This window comes from Balaenoptera ricei, chromosome 5, assembly GCF_028023285.1.
Source record: "Balaenoptera ricei isolate mBalRic1 chromosome 5, mBalRic1.hap2, whole genome shotgun sequence".
In the NCBI taxonomy this organism is placed as follows: Eukaryota; Metazoa; Chordata; class Mammalia; order Artiodactyla; family Balaenopteridae; genus Balaenoptera; species Balaenoptera ricei.
Window position 1 is genome coordinate 10,880,112 of NC_082643.1, and position 17,560 is coordinate 10,897,671.

The 17,560-nt window shown below is 34.9% G+C and overlaps 1 protein-coding gene across 6 annotated transcripts in view; it reads left to right on the forward strand.

Moving 5' to 3' along the window:
* CCSER1 (coiled-coil serine rich protein 1) overlaps nucleotides 1-17,560 on the forward strand; it is a 1,296,175-nt gene that overhangs the window by 148,575 nt on the left and 1,130,040 nt on the right. For all 6 annotated transcript variants that reach the window (XR_009503213.1, XM_059922414.1, XM_059922413.1 and 3 more), the window contains exons 2-3: nucleotides 4,686-6,050; nucleotides 16,518-16,702. Coding sequence is in view for 5 of the 6 variants with exons in the window: in XM_059922414.1 (XP_059778397.1) it covers nucleotides 4,727-6,050; nucleotides 16,518-16,702 (1,509 nt within the window). In the remaining variant the exon portion in view is untranslated. The remainder of the gene's footprint in view (nucleotides 1-4,685; nucleotides 6,051-16,517; nucleotides 16,703-17,560) is intronic.

The following is a 17,560-nucleotide window of genomic DNA, read 5'->3' on the forward strand; positions in this document are numbered from 1 at the left end:
TGATTTTTTAAATAGAGTGATTGGGACAGATTTTGAAAAGAAGCTCATTTTCATAATCACTCTATGTGCTGTACCATCATGCACCACTTGCTTGAATGCATTTCATTAAAAAAGGAAGAAAGTGCAAATTTACTCTGTACCAAGCAGAGTGTTAAGTTTCTTTGTGATGTTGTACCTTCCATCCTTAAAGAAAAATCACTATAAAATAATTATTATCTGTGTTCTCATTTATGCTACTGGTAAGTGGCAGAGCTTGGATTTGAAACCAAAATTTTTTTTATGATGATTGCATGTCTGTGTAAAGGGTACTTTGTTTGTGTAGGCTTGTTTTTGCAATAATATACCACTAATTTTGGGAGAGAGACAAAGGATACTCAGTCTATCTCAGATGTGGGACATCAGGTCCCTTCATCATCTTTGGCTCATAGTGAAAAAATATGAGGGCTGTCCAAATTCTAGGAAAATAGAAAAATGACAGGAAAGAAAAAGATTAAGGGGGTTTTGTTTTGCTTCTCTTACCTGCACAGATAGACATACCTGTTTGTGCATATGGTAATCAGTTTCCAAGATGATAGCTGTGAAACCCTTCAAGGTTATTTTATGTCTTTGATTAATGCCTTTGGAATTATGGGAAAAAAGTATAATTTTTTTTCAGTATATCTTACTTCTTTAAGGTATTTTACTTTTATTCTAATATTAAATAGGTAACAAATTAATGATCCATATAACCCCTTGAACTAGAATTTACATCTTTCTCAACCATGCCAATTAAGAAATTCAGCTCCAATTTTATTCAGAATAGATCTGCCATATAATGTGATGCTCTATTAAGGGTAATGATAGTGTTTGCTAAGGTTGTAGAGATCACTGAATAAAGTACTTTCTGGGAGCTTTTTGTTAAATCGTGGTGCTCAAGAACAAAGGATCCTATTTCTTCAGTTGAGATCAAACTGAGTTTCATACCACTTCTAATACAGTCAGTCTGCATCTGTGGAGGTAGTATTGTCTACAGGTCAGTATAACTTTTGTTTATTTAGACAGCATTAGAAGTATAATTAGAAGACACCGTTCTTACATACAGAATTTGTTTTTCCAAAGAAAATATTTATGGTAATAAAGATCCCTGGACTATGGGCAGGTCTAATTCAACCTGTGTGTTTTTAGGACCTGTTACAGTTAAAGTGACTATGACTTCTGAACCAACAAACATTAGATGAGAATTGAGAAAATATATTTTATCTGATTTGGAAATTTATACAAATATATGAAAATATGTACAAGGTTTGCTAAGGAATTAAAGGAAATTGTTATAATAATAAATTTGTAATAAAAATAAAATTATCATGTTGTAATGTTGTATTTGTCTTTCATGAATAAGTTGAAGTTGATTTGATGATATATTGTTATTCAACTTGTTAACATTGTCTTCAAATGTTAGCAAATTGTAGATTATTGATTTTACAGTTTGAAGACTTTCAATTAACTTATGACTCTAAAAGTTGTAATTCAACATAATTAACCTCAAAATTGTAGCATTTCATTTTTGGTAGACAGAAAAATATGTTTGTGTTTGAAATACTGTTGTGTTCAAGTGAAAACTTCATTTTATGAAATCCATTGACTCTATAGGTACTAATTGTGTATTAGGCACCTGGGGTCTCAAAGCAAAGCAAAAATGGCCTTTGCCATTAACAGGCTTAAGGTAGGGACTTCCCTGGTGATACAGTGGTTAAGAATCCGCCTGCCAGTGCAGGGGACATGGGTTCCATCCCTGGTCGGGGAAGATTCCACATGCCGCAGAGCAGCTAAGCCTGTGTGCCACAACTACTGAAGCCCATGCGCCTAGAGCCCATGCTCCACAACAAGAGAAGCCACCGCAATGAGAAGCCCGCGCACCACAACGAAGGGTAGCCCCCGCTCGCCACAACTAGAGAAAGCCCACCTGCAGCAATGAAAAGCCAATGAAACCAAAAATAAAATTAAAAAAAAAAAAAGCTTAAGGTAAAATAGTAAAGTCAGATAGATAAATAGATGTTTACTATGTAAGGTAATACTTGAGGATGCATAAAGGAGGAGTACTAAGTCCAAAATGGAAGAGAGTAGGAAGGGGGATCAGAGATGGCATCTGGGAGGGACCATGTTGTAGAAATAGGAGTTTTACTACATCACAGTTCCTGGAAGGACATTCCAAGCAGATGGTTCCACTTCTGCTAATGCCTTGATGGTGAAAGTGAACAGAAAGTGGCAAGTAGTAATCAATGCAATTGGAGAATGAAATATGAGACATAGATTTTAAAGTCTTTCTAAAGAATATGGATAATTCCAACCTATAGATATTTTGTCTCTCTCATTTAGCTGGAATAAAGAACTTCATTTAAAAGACTATCTGTAGATAAAGTGAAACAAAAGATTTTTATCTCTAATAGATTTTATATCTATTCCATGTCATCCCATTCAGTGTATAAATATCTCTGTGTATCTATGATGCTTTTACTTAAATTAAGACAGATATATTAGTAGCACATATGTATTGTAAATGGAAGTCTGGTGGTTTTCATTAAGAATTTTATTGTAATTCTTTTTTCTGAAAATTTTTCATTAGTTAAATCCTTTGAATACTTGCCTAAGAGACATGGGATTTATTCACTCATTTTTGATTGCTGATACAAATGTAAGAAATACTAAAAAAAGGTCAAGAAATATTTCAATATACGTAAATTCTGAAGATATTTCAAAAATAATGGTAAATATCTTGACATTAATACATTGAAGGCCATAGGTTCACCACCAGCTGCAAATCATTATGGTTGATCATGCTCTTATTAGAGCAAAATTATTCACTGGGCATTGAATGGAAATAAATCTTGCCTATAAATAAAAAAATCGCAGCTGAGAATGATGTTAATTAAAGCATTATTAAGAGTGAAAGTGTAAACAAAATTGTATTATTTTTTGTATCCATTTCAGAACATCTAAGCTGGGAGGAAAATGAGATAGTTTTAATTTGTGAAAGACTTCACAAACTAGAATGTCTTTGTATTTTAAGCTTTCTTCAGCTAAAGCCTTGCAAGAATACTTAAATGTTTTAAAAGTGGTTCACACATAGTTTGATTTAAATTCAAATTCAGTGAGTGCAATTAAAGATCATCCAATAAAAATCATGAAAGGCAAATTGATTTTATATCATTTAGAACAAAATATCAAATATTTAAAAACGCGTATGTGAAAGAGAAAATATTTTCCATTTTTGTCATACACTTCCTCAAGGACATGAAAGTATTTTACTTGATCAATCTAATAATTTATCTGCAAGGATGATAAAATGGAGGGCCTCTCATTTTATGTAGTATTTATTATTGTTAGATAGTTTTGGTTGCAATAAATAACAAAAAGAAACAGCATGATTCAAGTTGACAAAGCGGGGGTGTGCACATTATAGTTAAAGAATTAAGTGAAATTTAGAAACAAAGCAAAACAAAACAAAATAGGAACCAAATCATGGCACATTATAAAAACCAGTGAAAAATAGCAGTCACCGTAAGAGAAAGATCTACCATACAACTAGGAATTTCTGAAGTGGAAACATGTCTGGGCCTTCAGCAGCATAAGCTCTTGGCTTTTCACTCTAGTGAAAGCAGTATATACCATGCTGATTATGAACTGACCCTGTGGTTAGATAATGCTTAGTTTCTTAGTCCTGCTTTAGCACTTATCCGCTGAGTGACATAGGCAACTTATCTTTCTGCTGTAAAGTGACCATAGTAATATCTACTTCTATAGTTATAAGCATTAAAAGAGATAATCTGTTTCAAGTACTTGGTGCATCACAGTTAATGAACTGCAGCGGCCACCTTCTCCTCCTCATCCTTCTTCTTTGTCTTCATCATCAATACCCTGACATTAATATGGTTCATAAATTTTCTATGCTTCTGCTTTTCTCTGCATGTAGTCTCCACTTGTCTTAGCATTACCAGTTGAGTTAGCTTTCATTTGTCTTTTCTTCAACTCATGGCTGTGGTTTCCTCATAACTTTATCTTGTTTATAATTCTACTCTAGATCCTTTATGATGTGGTTTACTTTCCTTTGCCAGTGGTCTAATTATCTCTAAACTTACTAAATCATACTCCAACGGGAAGAACCTGTTCCAATTGGTTTTTTCTTTGAGTAGAGATTCTCGGGTCAGGTCATACCTTAGTCTGGTCTGTGGTTCTGTTAAGCTCAGGTCAATTACTTGTTGAGCCCCATGGTACATCTGGTGCTGGCCAACAGAGGCAGTGGTGGGGCATTTTACCTAGAGAGCAATGATGGTGGCTGTCATATGCCTACTAAGTCTAAATAAATAAACATAAAAAGTTAAGATTAAACAATTTACCAAATTATAGAACTGATGTGAGTAGTAAGGCTGAGTCTTGAATAGTAATCTCGTGTCTCCCAATACAAATTTAGACTTCAAATATTCTTGGTCGTGGTGAAGTGGTGGCACCATTATAAAATTTCTCTACAAATTATTGGATATTTTGCTACATGGAAATACAGAAAATTCTTTAAGTATCAGAATTTTACTATTTATTATTTTAGTATAACAAATTCTGTGTCATGACTGAAAAACCAATGTTATGTTTTAAAATGTCTTATTTATAATTGAATTCTATTAACTTGTTCTATTTGTTTTAACTTTTCTCAGGTTGCTAAGTTGGCTGTCACAGTGCAAGCCTTGGAGTCCCAATGGGGGACTCCGGATCAAGACGATCTACTCTGGTCTCCCGGTTGCCGATATTCAGAAGGAGTATTAGCAGAAAACATGATTCTCTTCCTTCTTCACCCTCCTCCAGTAATACAGTCGGTGTACACAGTTCATCTCCTTCCAGCACTAACTCAAGCTCAGGTAGTACAGGTAAACGCAGGAGCCTCTTCCGTACTCCTTCCATTAGCTTCCATCATAAGAAGGGGAGTGAACCTAAGAAAGAACCTACCAACCAGAACCTTAGTATTTCAAATGGTGCTCAACCTGGTCACAGCAGTATGCAAAAACTGAGTTTGGAAGAACATACTAAAACCAGGGGAAGACATTCTGTTGGTTTTAGCAGTTCACGAAATAAGAAGATAACAAGATCTTTGACAGAGGATTTTGAAAGAGAAAAGGAGCACTCGACTAATAAGAATGTCTTTATAAATTGCCTAAGTTCTGGCAAAAGTGAGGGGGATGATTCTGGATTCACAGAAGAACAAACTCGCCGTTCTGTTAAGCAGTCGACAAAGAAGCTTCTTACTAAATCTTTTTCATCTCACTATAAATTTTCTAAGCCAGTTCCACAGAGCCAATCCATTTCATTGGTACAGCAATCTGAATTCTCACTGGAAATTGCACAGTACCAAGAGAGGGAGCCTGTATTAGTAAGAGCTTCTCCATCGTGTTCTGTGGATGTAACAGAACGGGCGGGAAGCTCTTTGCAATCTCCACTGCTTTCTGCTGATTTTACTACAGCTCAGACACCTTCAGAGTTCTTAGCCTTGACTGAAGATTCTGTGTCTGAAGCAGATGCATTTCCTAAAAGTGGAAGCATGGCATCCCACTGTGACAACTTTGGCCACAGTGATTCTACCTCTCAGATTTCTCCCAATCCTGCTGCTGCTACAAAGACAACAATAGACCTTATGGGAACTGTTCCCTGTGCAATTATGTCTCCTGGGAAATACAGGTTAGAAGGTCGGTGTAGCACTGAATCTAAATCCTTCCCAGAAACCTCTGCTGCTAATCAGAAGGAAGTGTTATTGCAAATCACTGAACTACCTGCTATGAATGCGAGTGACTCAGAGATTCACCTATCAGCAGATACAAGAAGAGGAGAACATATGGTGATACAAAATGGTGAAACAATGTTGGCAACAAGTTCCCCAAGGAAACTTGGATTTTATGAGCAACATAAAGCAATAGCTGAACGTGTTAAAGGGATCCATCCTATTTCAGATTCAAGGATAATACCCTCTTCCGGTGATCATTATATTTTAAACAAAACATCATATGGATATGATGCAAATCCTGCCAAAGGTATGATGATTTTCTTTGTATAATAAATGATATGAATTATAATTTTCATTATAATTTCTTCAATTTTCTTATTCTATCTGTTGGAAACTACATTTTTCTTAGTTTTCACTCTTTAATATTCTTTCCTATTTATAATTTGTCTTAAATTATTTCTCTGCTTAACCTTACTTCATTCGTATCATGCTGAAAATGTAATTTATCCATGTTACTTATTTTTCTTAGTTGTGTAATTCAGATTCTGACCCTCAGAAGAAAGTGGAAGGAAATTAATTTTATTTGCAATGTGGCTTTATCTAAAATAAGGGCTATCTTTTTTATAGTTCATGATAGAGTATTGGTATTTCTTAGTTAAAGAGTAGATATAGCCCAGACACAATCATTATAAAAGAAATTTGTATAATTTAAATTCTTTTTCCTATTTTAACAAAGTTTTTATTATTAAATAGGATCCATGTTTTGGCACAGAAAGAGGGAGGGAAGGTTGATTTACTCCAGTCTGTTATTTAACAGAAAACATGGTTTTTCAATATAAAATTCAGTTCAAGAGAATTGTTGAATATATAATACCTACTGGCTGTATTTGACATTTTTTATTCTTTTTTCTGTACTGTGTGATTCCTACTACCACTGCTGCCACTTTTACTACTACTACTAACAGTAATAGTTCTCCCAACAATATGTCCCATTTACTGTTCTGTGCCCTTTGGATACATTAATTTATTGAATCTGGAAGTGATGGAAATCACTACTATTATTCTAACTCATTCTATAGGCACGATGATTGGAGCACAGACAGGTTAAGTAATGTGTCCAAAGTCACAAAGTTCATAAGTAATTGTTTAGGATACAATTCCTGTGAGGTAGGCACTAGTATGTTCCCCATTTTATACATGAGAAAACTGAGACCAAGGGATTATACAGATGGTAAGTGGCACAGCCAAATTACAACTATCTCAATCCAAATTTCAGGCTCTTAATGACTAGGTTGTACTACATGTCATGACCCAGGCTCTTTCCAAAACATTAAGAATAATACTAAAATATTAAATAAAATTTGTAATCAGTGAAATTATATATTATATAATGTCAAGAATCATAAGTTTATCTGACTTACCTAACTAGTCTCTCCATGAATATAGCAATTTTACAGTTTTAAATGCATGACTTAATTTTCCAACTGTCTTCATATTTTTTCACATTTGATACAAAATCACTTTTACACATCTGCCTACTTGTTTTCATTTTTTGTCTTGGTAGCCTTGCTTGTATTTTGGGATTTAGTTATACCTGCTTAATTCTTTAACTATAGTATAATTATAAGAATGATAATGATGGTGATACTATGTGCCCAAAGATGTGCTAAGCAATTTGCATGCACTGTTTTATTTAGTACTAACCAAAGATTTATGTGGAAGTTATTAATGACTAAGGTTTAGGATTAAGTTAAATAACTTCATGAAATCACATTGTTCGCAAACGGTGGACCTCAGATTAGAATGTGGGCAGTTTTTTAGAAAATTGCATCCAAAAAAGGTAAAAGTATAATTATTTTGATTATATCTAATTCTTAGTTAGAAATGGTGACTTGCCTCAATGTCAAACTCTAATTGCAAGCCATTTAACACATTAATTTCACTGAATTTGATACCATGATGCCTGTTCCTGGACATTAGGTGATAATTCATAGTATGTACAACTTGTAAAATAGAAAGAGACAGGCAAATAAGCTGGTAATGTCAAAAAGGAAAAGTTGGTTGCATACTATTCTTCATTTTCATCAATAGGAGATATTCATCTGCTATTCATAAGGATTTTATAATTTAGAAGTTTAAAGATTTTAAAGCCATTTAGACAAATGTATTTTATGTAAGAAAGGGTTGCCAAATTCCATAATACTAAATTTATTCTGTATTTATTATGAAATAAGTTTAAGCTAGTATTTAATATACATATGAATGTGCTGGGTGTACATTCATATCAGAATTATTAATGGAATTTTGACCTCTCTGGAAATTTAACTTTTACTCATTGGCTTAAAAAGTTACTGAAAAAACTGCCATATGTTGGCTTAATAGATTCTAGCCAAGAGCCTTTAAACCCATAGATGAGCCCAAACAGAACAGTTTAATTCATTCATTCATTCATTCAACAAATATTGTTTTGGTACTGTTTTAGGCACTAAGGGTATAGCAATGAACAAAACGAATTAATTCCTTCCTTCATGAAGCTTACTTTCTACTGGGAATACTCAGACAATTAATATACAAATAAACAAATGTCAGGTGGTAATAACTGCTGAGGATGAGTTTAAAGCAGAAAAGAGGATTAGGAAGTGGGGGGTGTGATTGTAGTTTGCATTTTTTAATTTTATTCAGGTATAATTGGCAAATTGTATATTTAAAGTGAACAAAGTGATGATTTGATATATGTTACATTGTGAAAGGATCCCCCCCCCCATCAAGTTAGTTAATACATCCATCACATCACATATTTACCTTTTTGGGTTTTGTTTTTGAGAAATTTAAGTTCTACTCTTAGCAAATTTCACTTATACAATACAGTGTTATCAACTATAATCACCTTGTTATACACTAGATCCTCAGATCTTATTTATCTTATAACTGAAAGTTTGTACCCTTTTACCAAGGTAACCACTTTTCTACTCTCTGTTTCTATGAGTTCAGCTTTCTAAAAAAGATTCCACATATAAGTGATACCATGCAGCATTGGTCTTTCTCTGTCTGGCTTATTTCACTTAGCATATCTTCAAGATTCATCCATGTTGTCACAAATGACAGGATTTCCTTCTTTTTTAAGGCTGAATAATATTCCATTGTATGTAGATACTGCATTTTCTTTATCCATTCCTCTTTTCTCATACATAGGATGTTTCCAAGCCTCTGCTGTTGTGAATAATGCTGCTGTGAACATGGGAGTACAGATATGTCTCTGAGATAGTGATTTTGCTGCTTTTGGGTATATTACCAGAAGTAAGATTGCTGGATCATATAGTAGCTCTATTTTTAATTTCTTGAAGAACCTCCATGTTTTCCATAGTGGCTGCACCAGTTTACATTCTCATCAACAGTGCACAAGGGTTCCCTTTTTTCCATATGCTCAAAAACATTTGTTGTCTTTTGACTTTTTGATAATGGCCATCCTAACGAAAGTGAGGTGATATCTTATCTCATTGTGGTTTTGATTTGCATTTCCCAGATGATTAGGGATGTTGAGCTCCTTTTCATGTACCTGTTGGCCATTTGTATGTCTTATTTGGAAAAATGTTTACTTAGGTCCTTTGCCCATTTTAATTTTTTTTTTTTTTTGCTATTGAGTTGTATGAATTTTGTGTATATTTTGGATATTAACCCCTTATAGGATATATGATCTGCAAATATTTTCTCCCATCCAATTGGTCCAGTTGGTTGTCTTTTATTTCTTTCTTTTTTTTAAATTGTTTTCTGTGCAGAAGCTTTTTAGTTTAAAGTAGTCCTACTTGTTTATTTTTGCTTTTATTTCTTTTGCTCTTGATATCAAATCCAAAAAATCATTATCAAGATGAATGTCAAAGAGCTTATCCCCATGTTTACTTCTAGGAGGTTTACAGTTTTTGGTCTTAACTTTCAAGTCATTAATCAATTTTAGTTGATTTTGGTGTGTGGTATAAGATAAGGTCCCAGTTTCATCCTTTCACATGTGACTGTCCATTTTCCAACACTGTCTATTGAAGAGACTATCTTTTCCCCATTATATATTCTTGGGTTCTTTGTCAAAAATTAATTGCCACATTTGCATGGGTTTATTTCTTGGCTGTCTCTTCTGTTCCATTGATCTATGTGTCTGTTTTTACACCAGTACCATACTGTTTTGATTACTGTAGCTTTGTAATATAGTTTGAAATCAGGAAGTGTAATGCCTCCAGCTTTGTTCTTCTGTATCAAGATTACTTTGGCTATTTGGGGTCCTCTTTGGTTCCATACAAATTTTAGGATTTTTTTTTTCTATTTCTATGAAAAATGTCATTGTAATTTTGATAGGAATTACATTGAATCTGTAGATCCCTTTGGGTAGTATGAACATTTTAACAATATTAATCCTTCCAATTCATGAACATGGAATATCTCTTTATTTTTATTTTCTTCATTTTCTTTCATCAATGTCTTTTATAGTTTTCAGTGTATATAATTTTCGCCTCCTGGATTAAATTTATTCCTATGTATTTTATTCTTTTTGATGCAACTGTAGATAGGATTTTCTTAATTTCCCTTTCGTTTTTTTTTTTTTAATTTTTGAATTTTATTTTACTTTTTTCTTATACAGCAGGTTCTTATTAGTCATCAATTTTATACACATCAGTGTATACATGTCAATCCCAATCGCCCAATTCATCACACCACCATCCCCACCCCGCCACGGCTTTCCCCCCTTGGTGTCCATACTTTTGTTCTCTACATCTGTGTCTCAACTTCTTCCCTGCAAACCGGTTCATCTGTACCATTTCTCTAGGTTCCACATACATGCGTTAATATACGATATTTGTTTTTCTCTTTCTAACTTCACTCTGTATGACAGTCTCTAGATGCATCCACGTCTCTACAAATGACCCAATTTAGTTCCTTTTTATGGCTGAGTAATAGTCTGTTGTATATATGTACCACATCTTCTTTATCTATTCGTCTGTTGTTGGGCATTTAGGTTGCTTCCATGACCTGGCTGTTGTAAATAGTGCTGCAATGAACACTGGGGTGCATGTGTCTTTTTGAGTTATGGTTTTCTCTGGGTGTATGCCCAGTAGTGGGATTGCTGGATCATATGGTAATTCTATTTTTAGTTTTTTAAGGAAACTCCATACTGTTCTCCATAGTGGCTGTATCAATTTACATTCCCATCAACAGTGCAAGAGGGTTCCCTTTTCTCCACACCCTCTCCAGCATTTGTTGTTTGTAGATTTTCTGATGATGCACATTCTAACTGGTGTGAGGTGATACCTCATTGTAGTTTTGATTTGCATTTCTCTAATAATTAGTGATATTGAGTAGCTTTTCATGTGCTTCTTGGCCATCTGTATGTCTTCTTTGGAGAAATGTCTATTTAGGTCTTCTGCCCATTTTTGGATTGGGTTGTTTGTTTCTTTAATATTGAGCTGAATGAGCTGTTTATATATTTTGGAGATTAATCCTATGTCCGTTGATTCGTTTGCAAATATTTTTTCCCATTCTGAGGGTTGTATTTTCGTCTTGTTTATGGTTTCCTTTGCTGTGCAAAAGCTTTTAAGTTTCATTAGGTCCCATTTGTTTATTTTTGTTTTTATTTCCCTTTCTCTAGGAGGTGGATCAAAAAAGATCTTGCTGTGATTTATGTCAAAGAGTGTTCTTCCTATGTTTTCCTCTAAGAGTTTTATAGTGTCCAGTCTTACATTTAGGTTTTGAAACCATTTTGAGTTTATTTTTATATATGGTGTTAGGGAGAGTTCTAATTTCATTCTTTTACATGTAGCTGTCCAGTTTTCCCAGCACCACTTATTGAAGAGACTGTCTTTTCTCCATTGTATATCCTTGCCTCCTTTGTCATAGATTAGTTGACCATAGGTGCGTGGGTTTATCTCTGGGCTTTCTATCCTGTTCCATTGATCTATGTTTCTGTTTTTGTGCCAGTACCATATTGTCTTGATTAGCGTAGCTTTGTAGTATAGTCTGAAGTCAAGGAGTCTGATTCCTCAAGCTCTGTTTTGCCCCTCAAGACTGCTTTGGCTATTCAGGGTCTTTTGTGTCTCCACACAAATTCTAAGATTTTTCGTTCTAGTTCCTTAAAAAATGCCAATGGTAATTTGATAGGGATTGCATTGAATCTGTAGATTGCTTTGGGTAGTAGAGTCATTTTGACAATATTGATTCTTCCAATCCAAGAACATAGTATATCTTTCCATCTGTTGGTATCATCTTTAATTTCTTTCATCAGTGTCTTATAGTTTTCTGCATACAGGTCTTTTGTCTCCCCACGTAGGTTTATTCCTAGGTATATTATTCTTTTTGTTGCAGTGGTAAATGGGAGTGTTTCCTTAATTTGTCTTTCAGATTTTTCATCATTAGTGTATAGGAATGCAAGAGATTTCTGGGCATTAATTTTGTATCCTGCAACTTTACCAAATTCATTGATTAGCTTTAGTAGTTTTCTGGTGGCATTTTTAGGATTCTCTATAGTGTCATGTCATCTGCAAACAGTGACAGTTTTACTTCTTCTTTTCCAATTTGTATTCCTTTTATTTGTTTTTCTTCTCTGATTGCTGTGGCTAGGACTTCCAAAACTATGTTGAATAATAGTGGTGAGGGTGGACATCCTTGTCTTGTTCCGGATCTTAGAGGAAACGCTTTCAGTTTTTCACCATTGAGAATGATGTTTGCTGTGGGTTTGTCGTATATAGCCTTTATTATGTTGAGGTAGGTTTCCTTCTATGCCCATTTTCTGGAGAGTTTTTATCATAAATGGATGTTGAATTTTGTCAAAAGCTTTTTCTGCATCTATTGAGATGATCATATGGTTTTTCTCCTTCAATTTGTTAATATGGTGTATCACATTGATTGATTTGCATATATTGACGAATCCTTGCATCCCTGGGATAAATCCCACTTGATCATGGTGTGTGATCCTTTTAATGTGTTGTTGGATTCTGTTTGCTAGTATTTTGTTGAGGATTTTTGCATCTATATTCATCAGTGATATTGGTCTGTAATTTTCTTTTTTTGTAGTATCTTTGGTTTTGGTATCCGAGTGATGGTGCCCGCATAGAATGAGTTTGGGAGTGTTCCTTCTTCTGCAATTTTTTGGAAGCGTTTGAGAAGGATGGGTGTTAACTCTTCTCTAAATGTTTGATAGAATACACCTGTGAAGCCATCTGGTCCTGGACTTTTGTTTGTTGGAAGATTTTTAATCACAGTTTCAATTTCATTACTTGTGATTGGCCTGTTCATATTTTCTATTTCTTCCTGGTTCAGTCTTGGAAATTTATACCTTTATAAGAATTTGTCGATTTCTTCCAGGTTGTCCACTTTATTGGCATATAGTTGCTTGTAGTAGTCTGTTAGGCGGCTTTGTATTTCTGTGGTGTCTGTTGTAACTTCTCCTTTTTCATTTCTAATTTTATTGATTTGAGTCCTCTCCCTCCTTTTCTTGGTGAGTCTGGCTAATGGTTTATCAATTTTGTTTATCTTCTCAAAGAACCAGCTTTTAGTTTTATTGATCTTTCCTATTGTTTTCTTTGTTTCTATTTCATTTATTTCTGCTCTGATCTTTATGATTTCTTTCCTTCTGCTAACTTTGCATTTTGTTTGTTCTTCTTTCTCTAGTTCCTTTAGGTGTAAGGTTAGGTTGTTTTTTTGAGATTTTTCTTGTTTTTTTGAGGTAGGCTTGTATAGGTATAAACTTCCCTCTTAGAACTGCTTTTGCTGCATCCCATAGGTTTTGGATCATCGTGTTTTCATTGTCATTTGTCTGTAGGTATTTTTTGATTTCCTCTTTGATTTCTTTAGTAATCTCTTGATTATTTAGTAACGTATTGTTTAGCCTCCATGTGTTTGTGTTTTTTGCGTTTTTTTTCTCTGTAATTCATCTGTGATCTCATAGTGTTGTGGTCAGAAAAAAATGCTTGATATGATTTCAATTGTCTTAAATTTACTGAGGCTTGACTTGTGACCCAAGATGTGATCTGTCCTGGAGAATGTTCCATGCACACTTGAGAAGAAAGTGTAATCTGCTGTTTTTGGATGGAATGTCCTATAAATACCAATTTAATCTATCTGGTCTATTGTGTCATTTAAAGTTTCTGTTTCCTTATTTATTTTCATTTTGGATGATCTGTCCATTGGTGTAAGTGAGGTGTTAAAGTCCCCCACTATGATTGTGTTACTGTTGATTTCCTCTTTTATAGCTGTTAGCAGTTGCCTTATGTATTGAGGTGCTCCTATGTTGGGTGCATATATATTTATAATCATTATATCTTCTTCTTGGATTGATCCCTTGATCATTATGTAGTGTCTTTACTTGTCTCTTGTAAAATTCTTTATTTTAAAGTCTCTTTTATCTGATATGAGTATTGCTACTCCAGCTTTCTTTTGATTTCCATTTGCATGGAATATCTTTTTCCATCCCCTCACTTTCAATCTGTATGTGTCCCTAGGTCTGAAGTGGGTCTCTTGTAGAGAGCATATATATGGTTCTTGTTTTTGTATCTATTCAGCAAGCCTGTGTTTTTTGGTTGGAGCATTTAATCCGTTCACGTTTAAGGTAATTATAGATATGTATATTCCTATGACCATTTTCTTAATTGTTTTGGGTTTGTTTTTGTAGGTCCTTTTCTTTTCTTGTGTTTCCCACTTAGAGAAGTTCTTTTAGCGTTTGTTGTAGAGCTGGTTTTGTGGTGCTGAATTCTCTTAGCTTTTGCTTGTCTGTAAAGCTTTTGATTTCTCCATCGAATCTGAATGAGATCCTTGCTGGGTAGAGTAATCTTGGTTGTAGGTTCTTCCCTTTCATCACTTTAAGTATATCATGCCACTCCCTTCTGGCTTGTGAGAAATCAGCTGTTAACCTTATGGGAGTTCCCTTGTATATTATTTGTCGTTTTTCCCTTTCTGCTTTCAATAATTTTTCTTTGTTTTTAATTTTTGCCAATTTGATTACTATGTGTCTTGGCGTGTTTCTCCTTGGGTTTATCCTGTATGGGACTTGCTGTGCTTCCTGGACCTGGGCGGCTATTTCCTTTCCCAGGTTAGGGAAGTTTTCGACTATAATCTCTTCAAATATTTTCTCTGGTCCTTTCTCTCTCTCTTCTCCTTCTGGGACCCCCATAATGCGAATGTTGTTGTGTTTAATATTGTCCCAGAGGTCTCTTAGGCTGTCTTCATTTCTTCTCATTCTTTTTTCTTTATTCTGTTCCGCAGCAGTGAATTCCACCATTCTGTCTTCCAGGTCACTTATCCGTTCTTCTGCCTTAGTTATTCTGCTATTGATGCCTTCTAGTGTAGTTTTCATTTCAGTTATTGTATTGTTCATCTCTTTTTGTTTGTTCTTGAATTCTTCTAGGTCTTTGTTAAACATTTCTTGCATCTTCTCGATCTTTGCCTGCATTCTTTTTCCGCGGTCCTGGATCATCTTCACTATCATTATTCTGAATTCTTTTTCTGGAAGATTGCCTATCTCCACTTCATTTAGTTGTTTTTTGGGGGTTTTATCCTGTTCCTTCATGTGGTACATAGCCCTCTGCCTTTTCATCTTGTCTATCTTTCTGTGAATGTGGTTTTTGTTCCACAGGCTGCAGGATTGTAGTTCTTCTTGCTTCTGCTGTCTGCCCTCTGGTGGATCTTCACAAATTTTTGAAAAGGTGTTCGGGAATTCCCTGGCAGTCCAGTGGTTAAGACTCTGTGCTTCCACTGCAGGGAACACAGGTTCGATCCCTGGTCAGGGAACTAAGATCCCGCATGCCTCGAGGCGCAGCCTAGCCAGCCCCACAAATGCATAAGCCAATTCCTTGCCATAAATCTTCTTAATATAGGTCTCCTACTGATTCTCTTTCTCTGACTGACAGATTTTGGTACTGGTGGTGGTTCTAGAGGAAGAGAATCTTAAGGATGAGTTTCTTAATTTCTCTTTATGATAGTTCTTTGTTTTTAGTTTCCATTTTTATGTACAGTGGATGGGTTATTCCTCAAAGTAACATATTAACAAAAATTAGGGGGTAAGCCATACAGCTATTTGGGAGGAGTATATCAGTGCAAAGGGTATGGGGTAAAGATTCTGGGGCTGGGGCATGCCTACAATGTTGTAGAAACAGCAAGAAGTCCAGTATGCCCTAAGCAGAGTGAGCAGGGGGCTGGAGGGCAGTAGAAGATGAGGTTAGAGAGATGAACAGGTGAGCAATGGGAAGCCCCCTGTGTGGGGGTCGGGAGTAGGGTCATATCATGCAGAACCTGGTAGCCCACTGGAAACACATCAGCTTTAGGATTAGAGAAGCGGTCGTGATCAATCTCACTTATGTTTTCAGTGTATCATTCTGGTTACCTTGTAGAAAATAGAGTGTGTGTTGGTTGCGGAGAGGCAGGTGGGAGTAGGCAGGAGCAGGAGGCTATTAGGAAGTATTGCAGTAATCAAGGCAAGCCCTGATGGAGTTTGTGCCAGGAAGTTAGTGCGGGAGGTGGTGAGAAGTGATCACATTCTGTATACAGTTGAAGGTAATGAGGACAGGATTTGCTTATATGATTTATGTGAGGTGTGAAGAAGCCAAGGATGACTAGAAAGTTTTAGAGGCTTCAAAGTGATTATATAGTTAAGTAAAGGACCACTACTAATTCAAAAAGTTTTCTGTGATTAAGAATTGTTGAATGACCCTAAGAGTTTTCCATTTACTTTCAATGGAACATTTATAAAAACTACATTTAAGCATTTGTATTAATTTTTATTTATTTCTTTTTTAAATAGTTCTTGCCAGTAGCCTCAGTCCATACCGTGAAGGAAGATTTGTAGAGAGGCGACTGCGATCCTCATCAGAAGGAACTGCAGGGGGTAGCAGGATGATTTTGAAGCCAAAAGATGGAAATGTGGAAGAAGTTAATAGTCTAAGAAAGCAGAGAGCAGGTTCATCATCTTCAAAAATGAACAGCATGGTAAGTGTATACATATGCCTGCATATAATAAAATAATCCCATCTATTACTGGCAAGTTCATGCTCCTCGCACAATGAAAACAGACTGAAGAAAAATCCCATATATTACTGGCAAGTTCATGCTCCTTGCAAATTGAAGCATCATATTTTTTGTTGTTGTGTTTCTTTTTTTAAGAAATTGAAATATAGTTAATTTACACTGTTGTGTTAGTTTCAGGTGTACAGCAAGGTGATTCAGTAATATATGTATATATACTCTCTCAGATTCTTTTCCATTATAGGTTATTACAAGATATTGAATATAGTTCCCTGTGCTGTACAGTAGGTCCTTGTTGCTTATCTGATTTATATATAGTAGTGTATATACATTAATCCCAAAGGCCTAACTTATCTCCTTCCCATCCCCTTTGGTAACCATAAGTTTGTTTTCTAAGTCTGTGAGTCTATTTCTGTTCTGTAAAGAAGTTCATTTGTATCATTTATTTAGATTCCACATATAAGTGATATTATATGATATTTGTTTTTCTCTATCTGACTTACTTCACTTAATATGATAATCTCTAGGTCCATCCATTTTGCTGCAAATGGTATTATTTCATTCTTTTTTTATGGCTGAGTAATATCCCATTGTGTGTACATGTATGTGTATATATATACACATGTATATATATGTATATGTATGTATATATATACCTCTTCTTTATTCATTCATCTGTCGATGGATATTTAGGTTGCTTCCATGTCTTGGCTATTGTAAATAGTGCTGCTGTGAACATTGGGGTGCATGTATCTTTTTGAATTAGAGTTTTCTCTGGATACATGCCCAGGAGTCAGATTGCTGGATCATGTGGTAATTCTA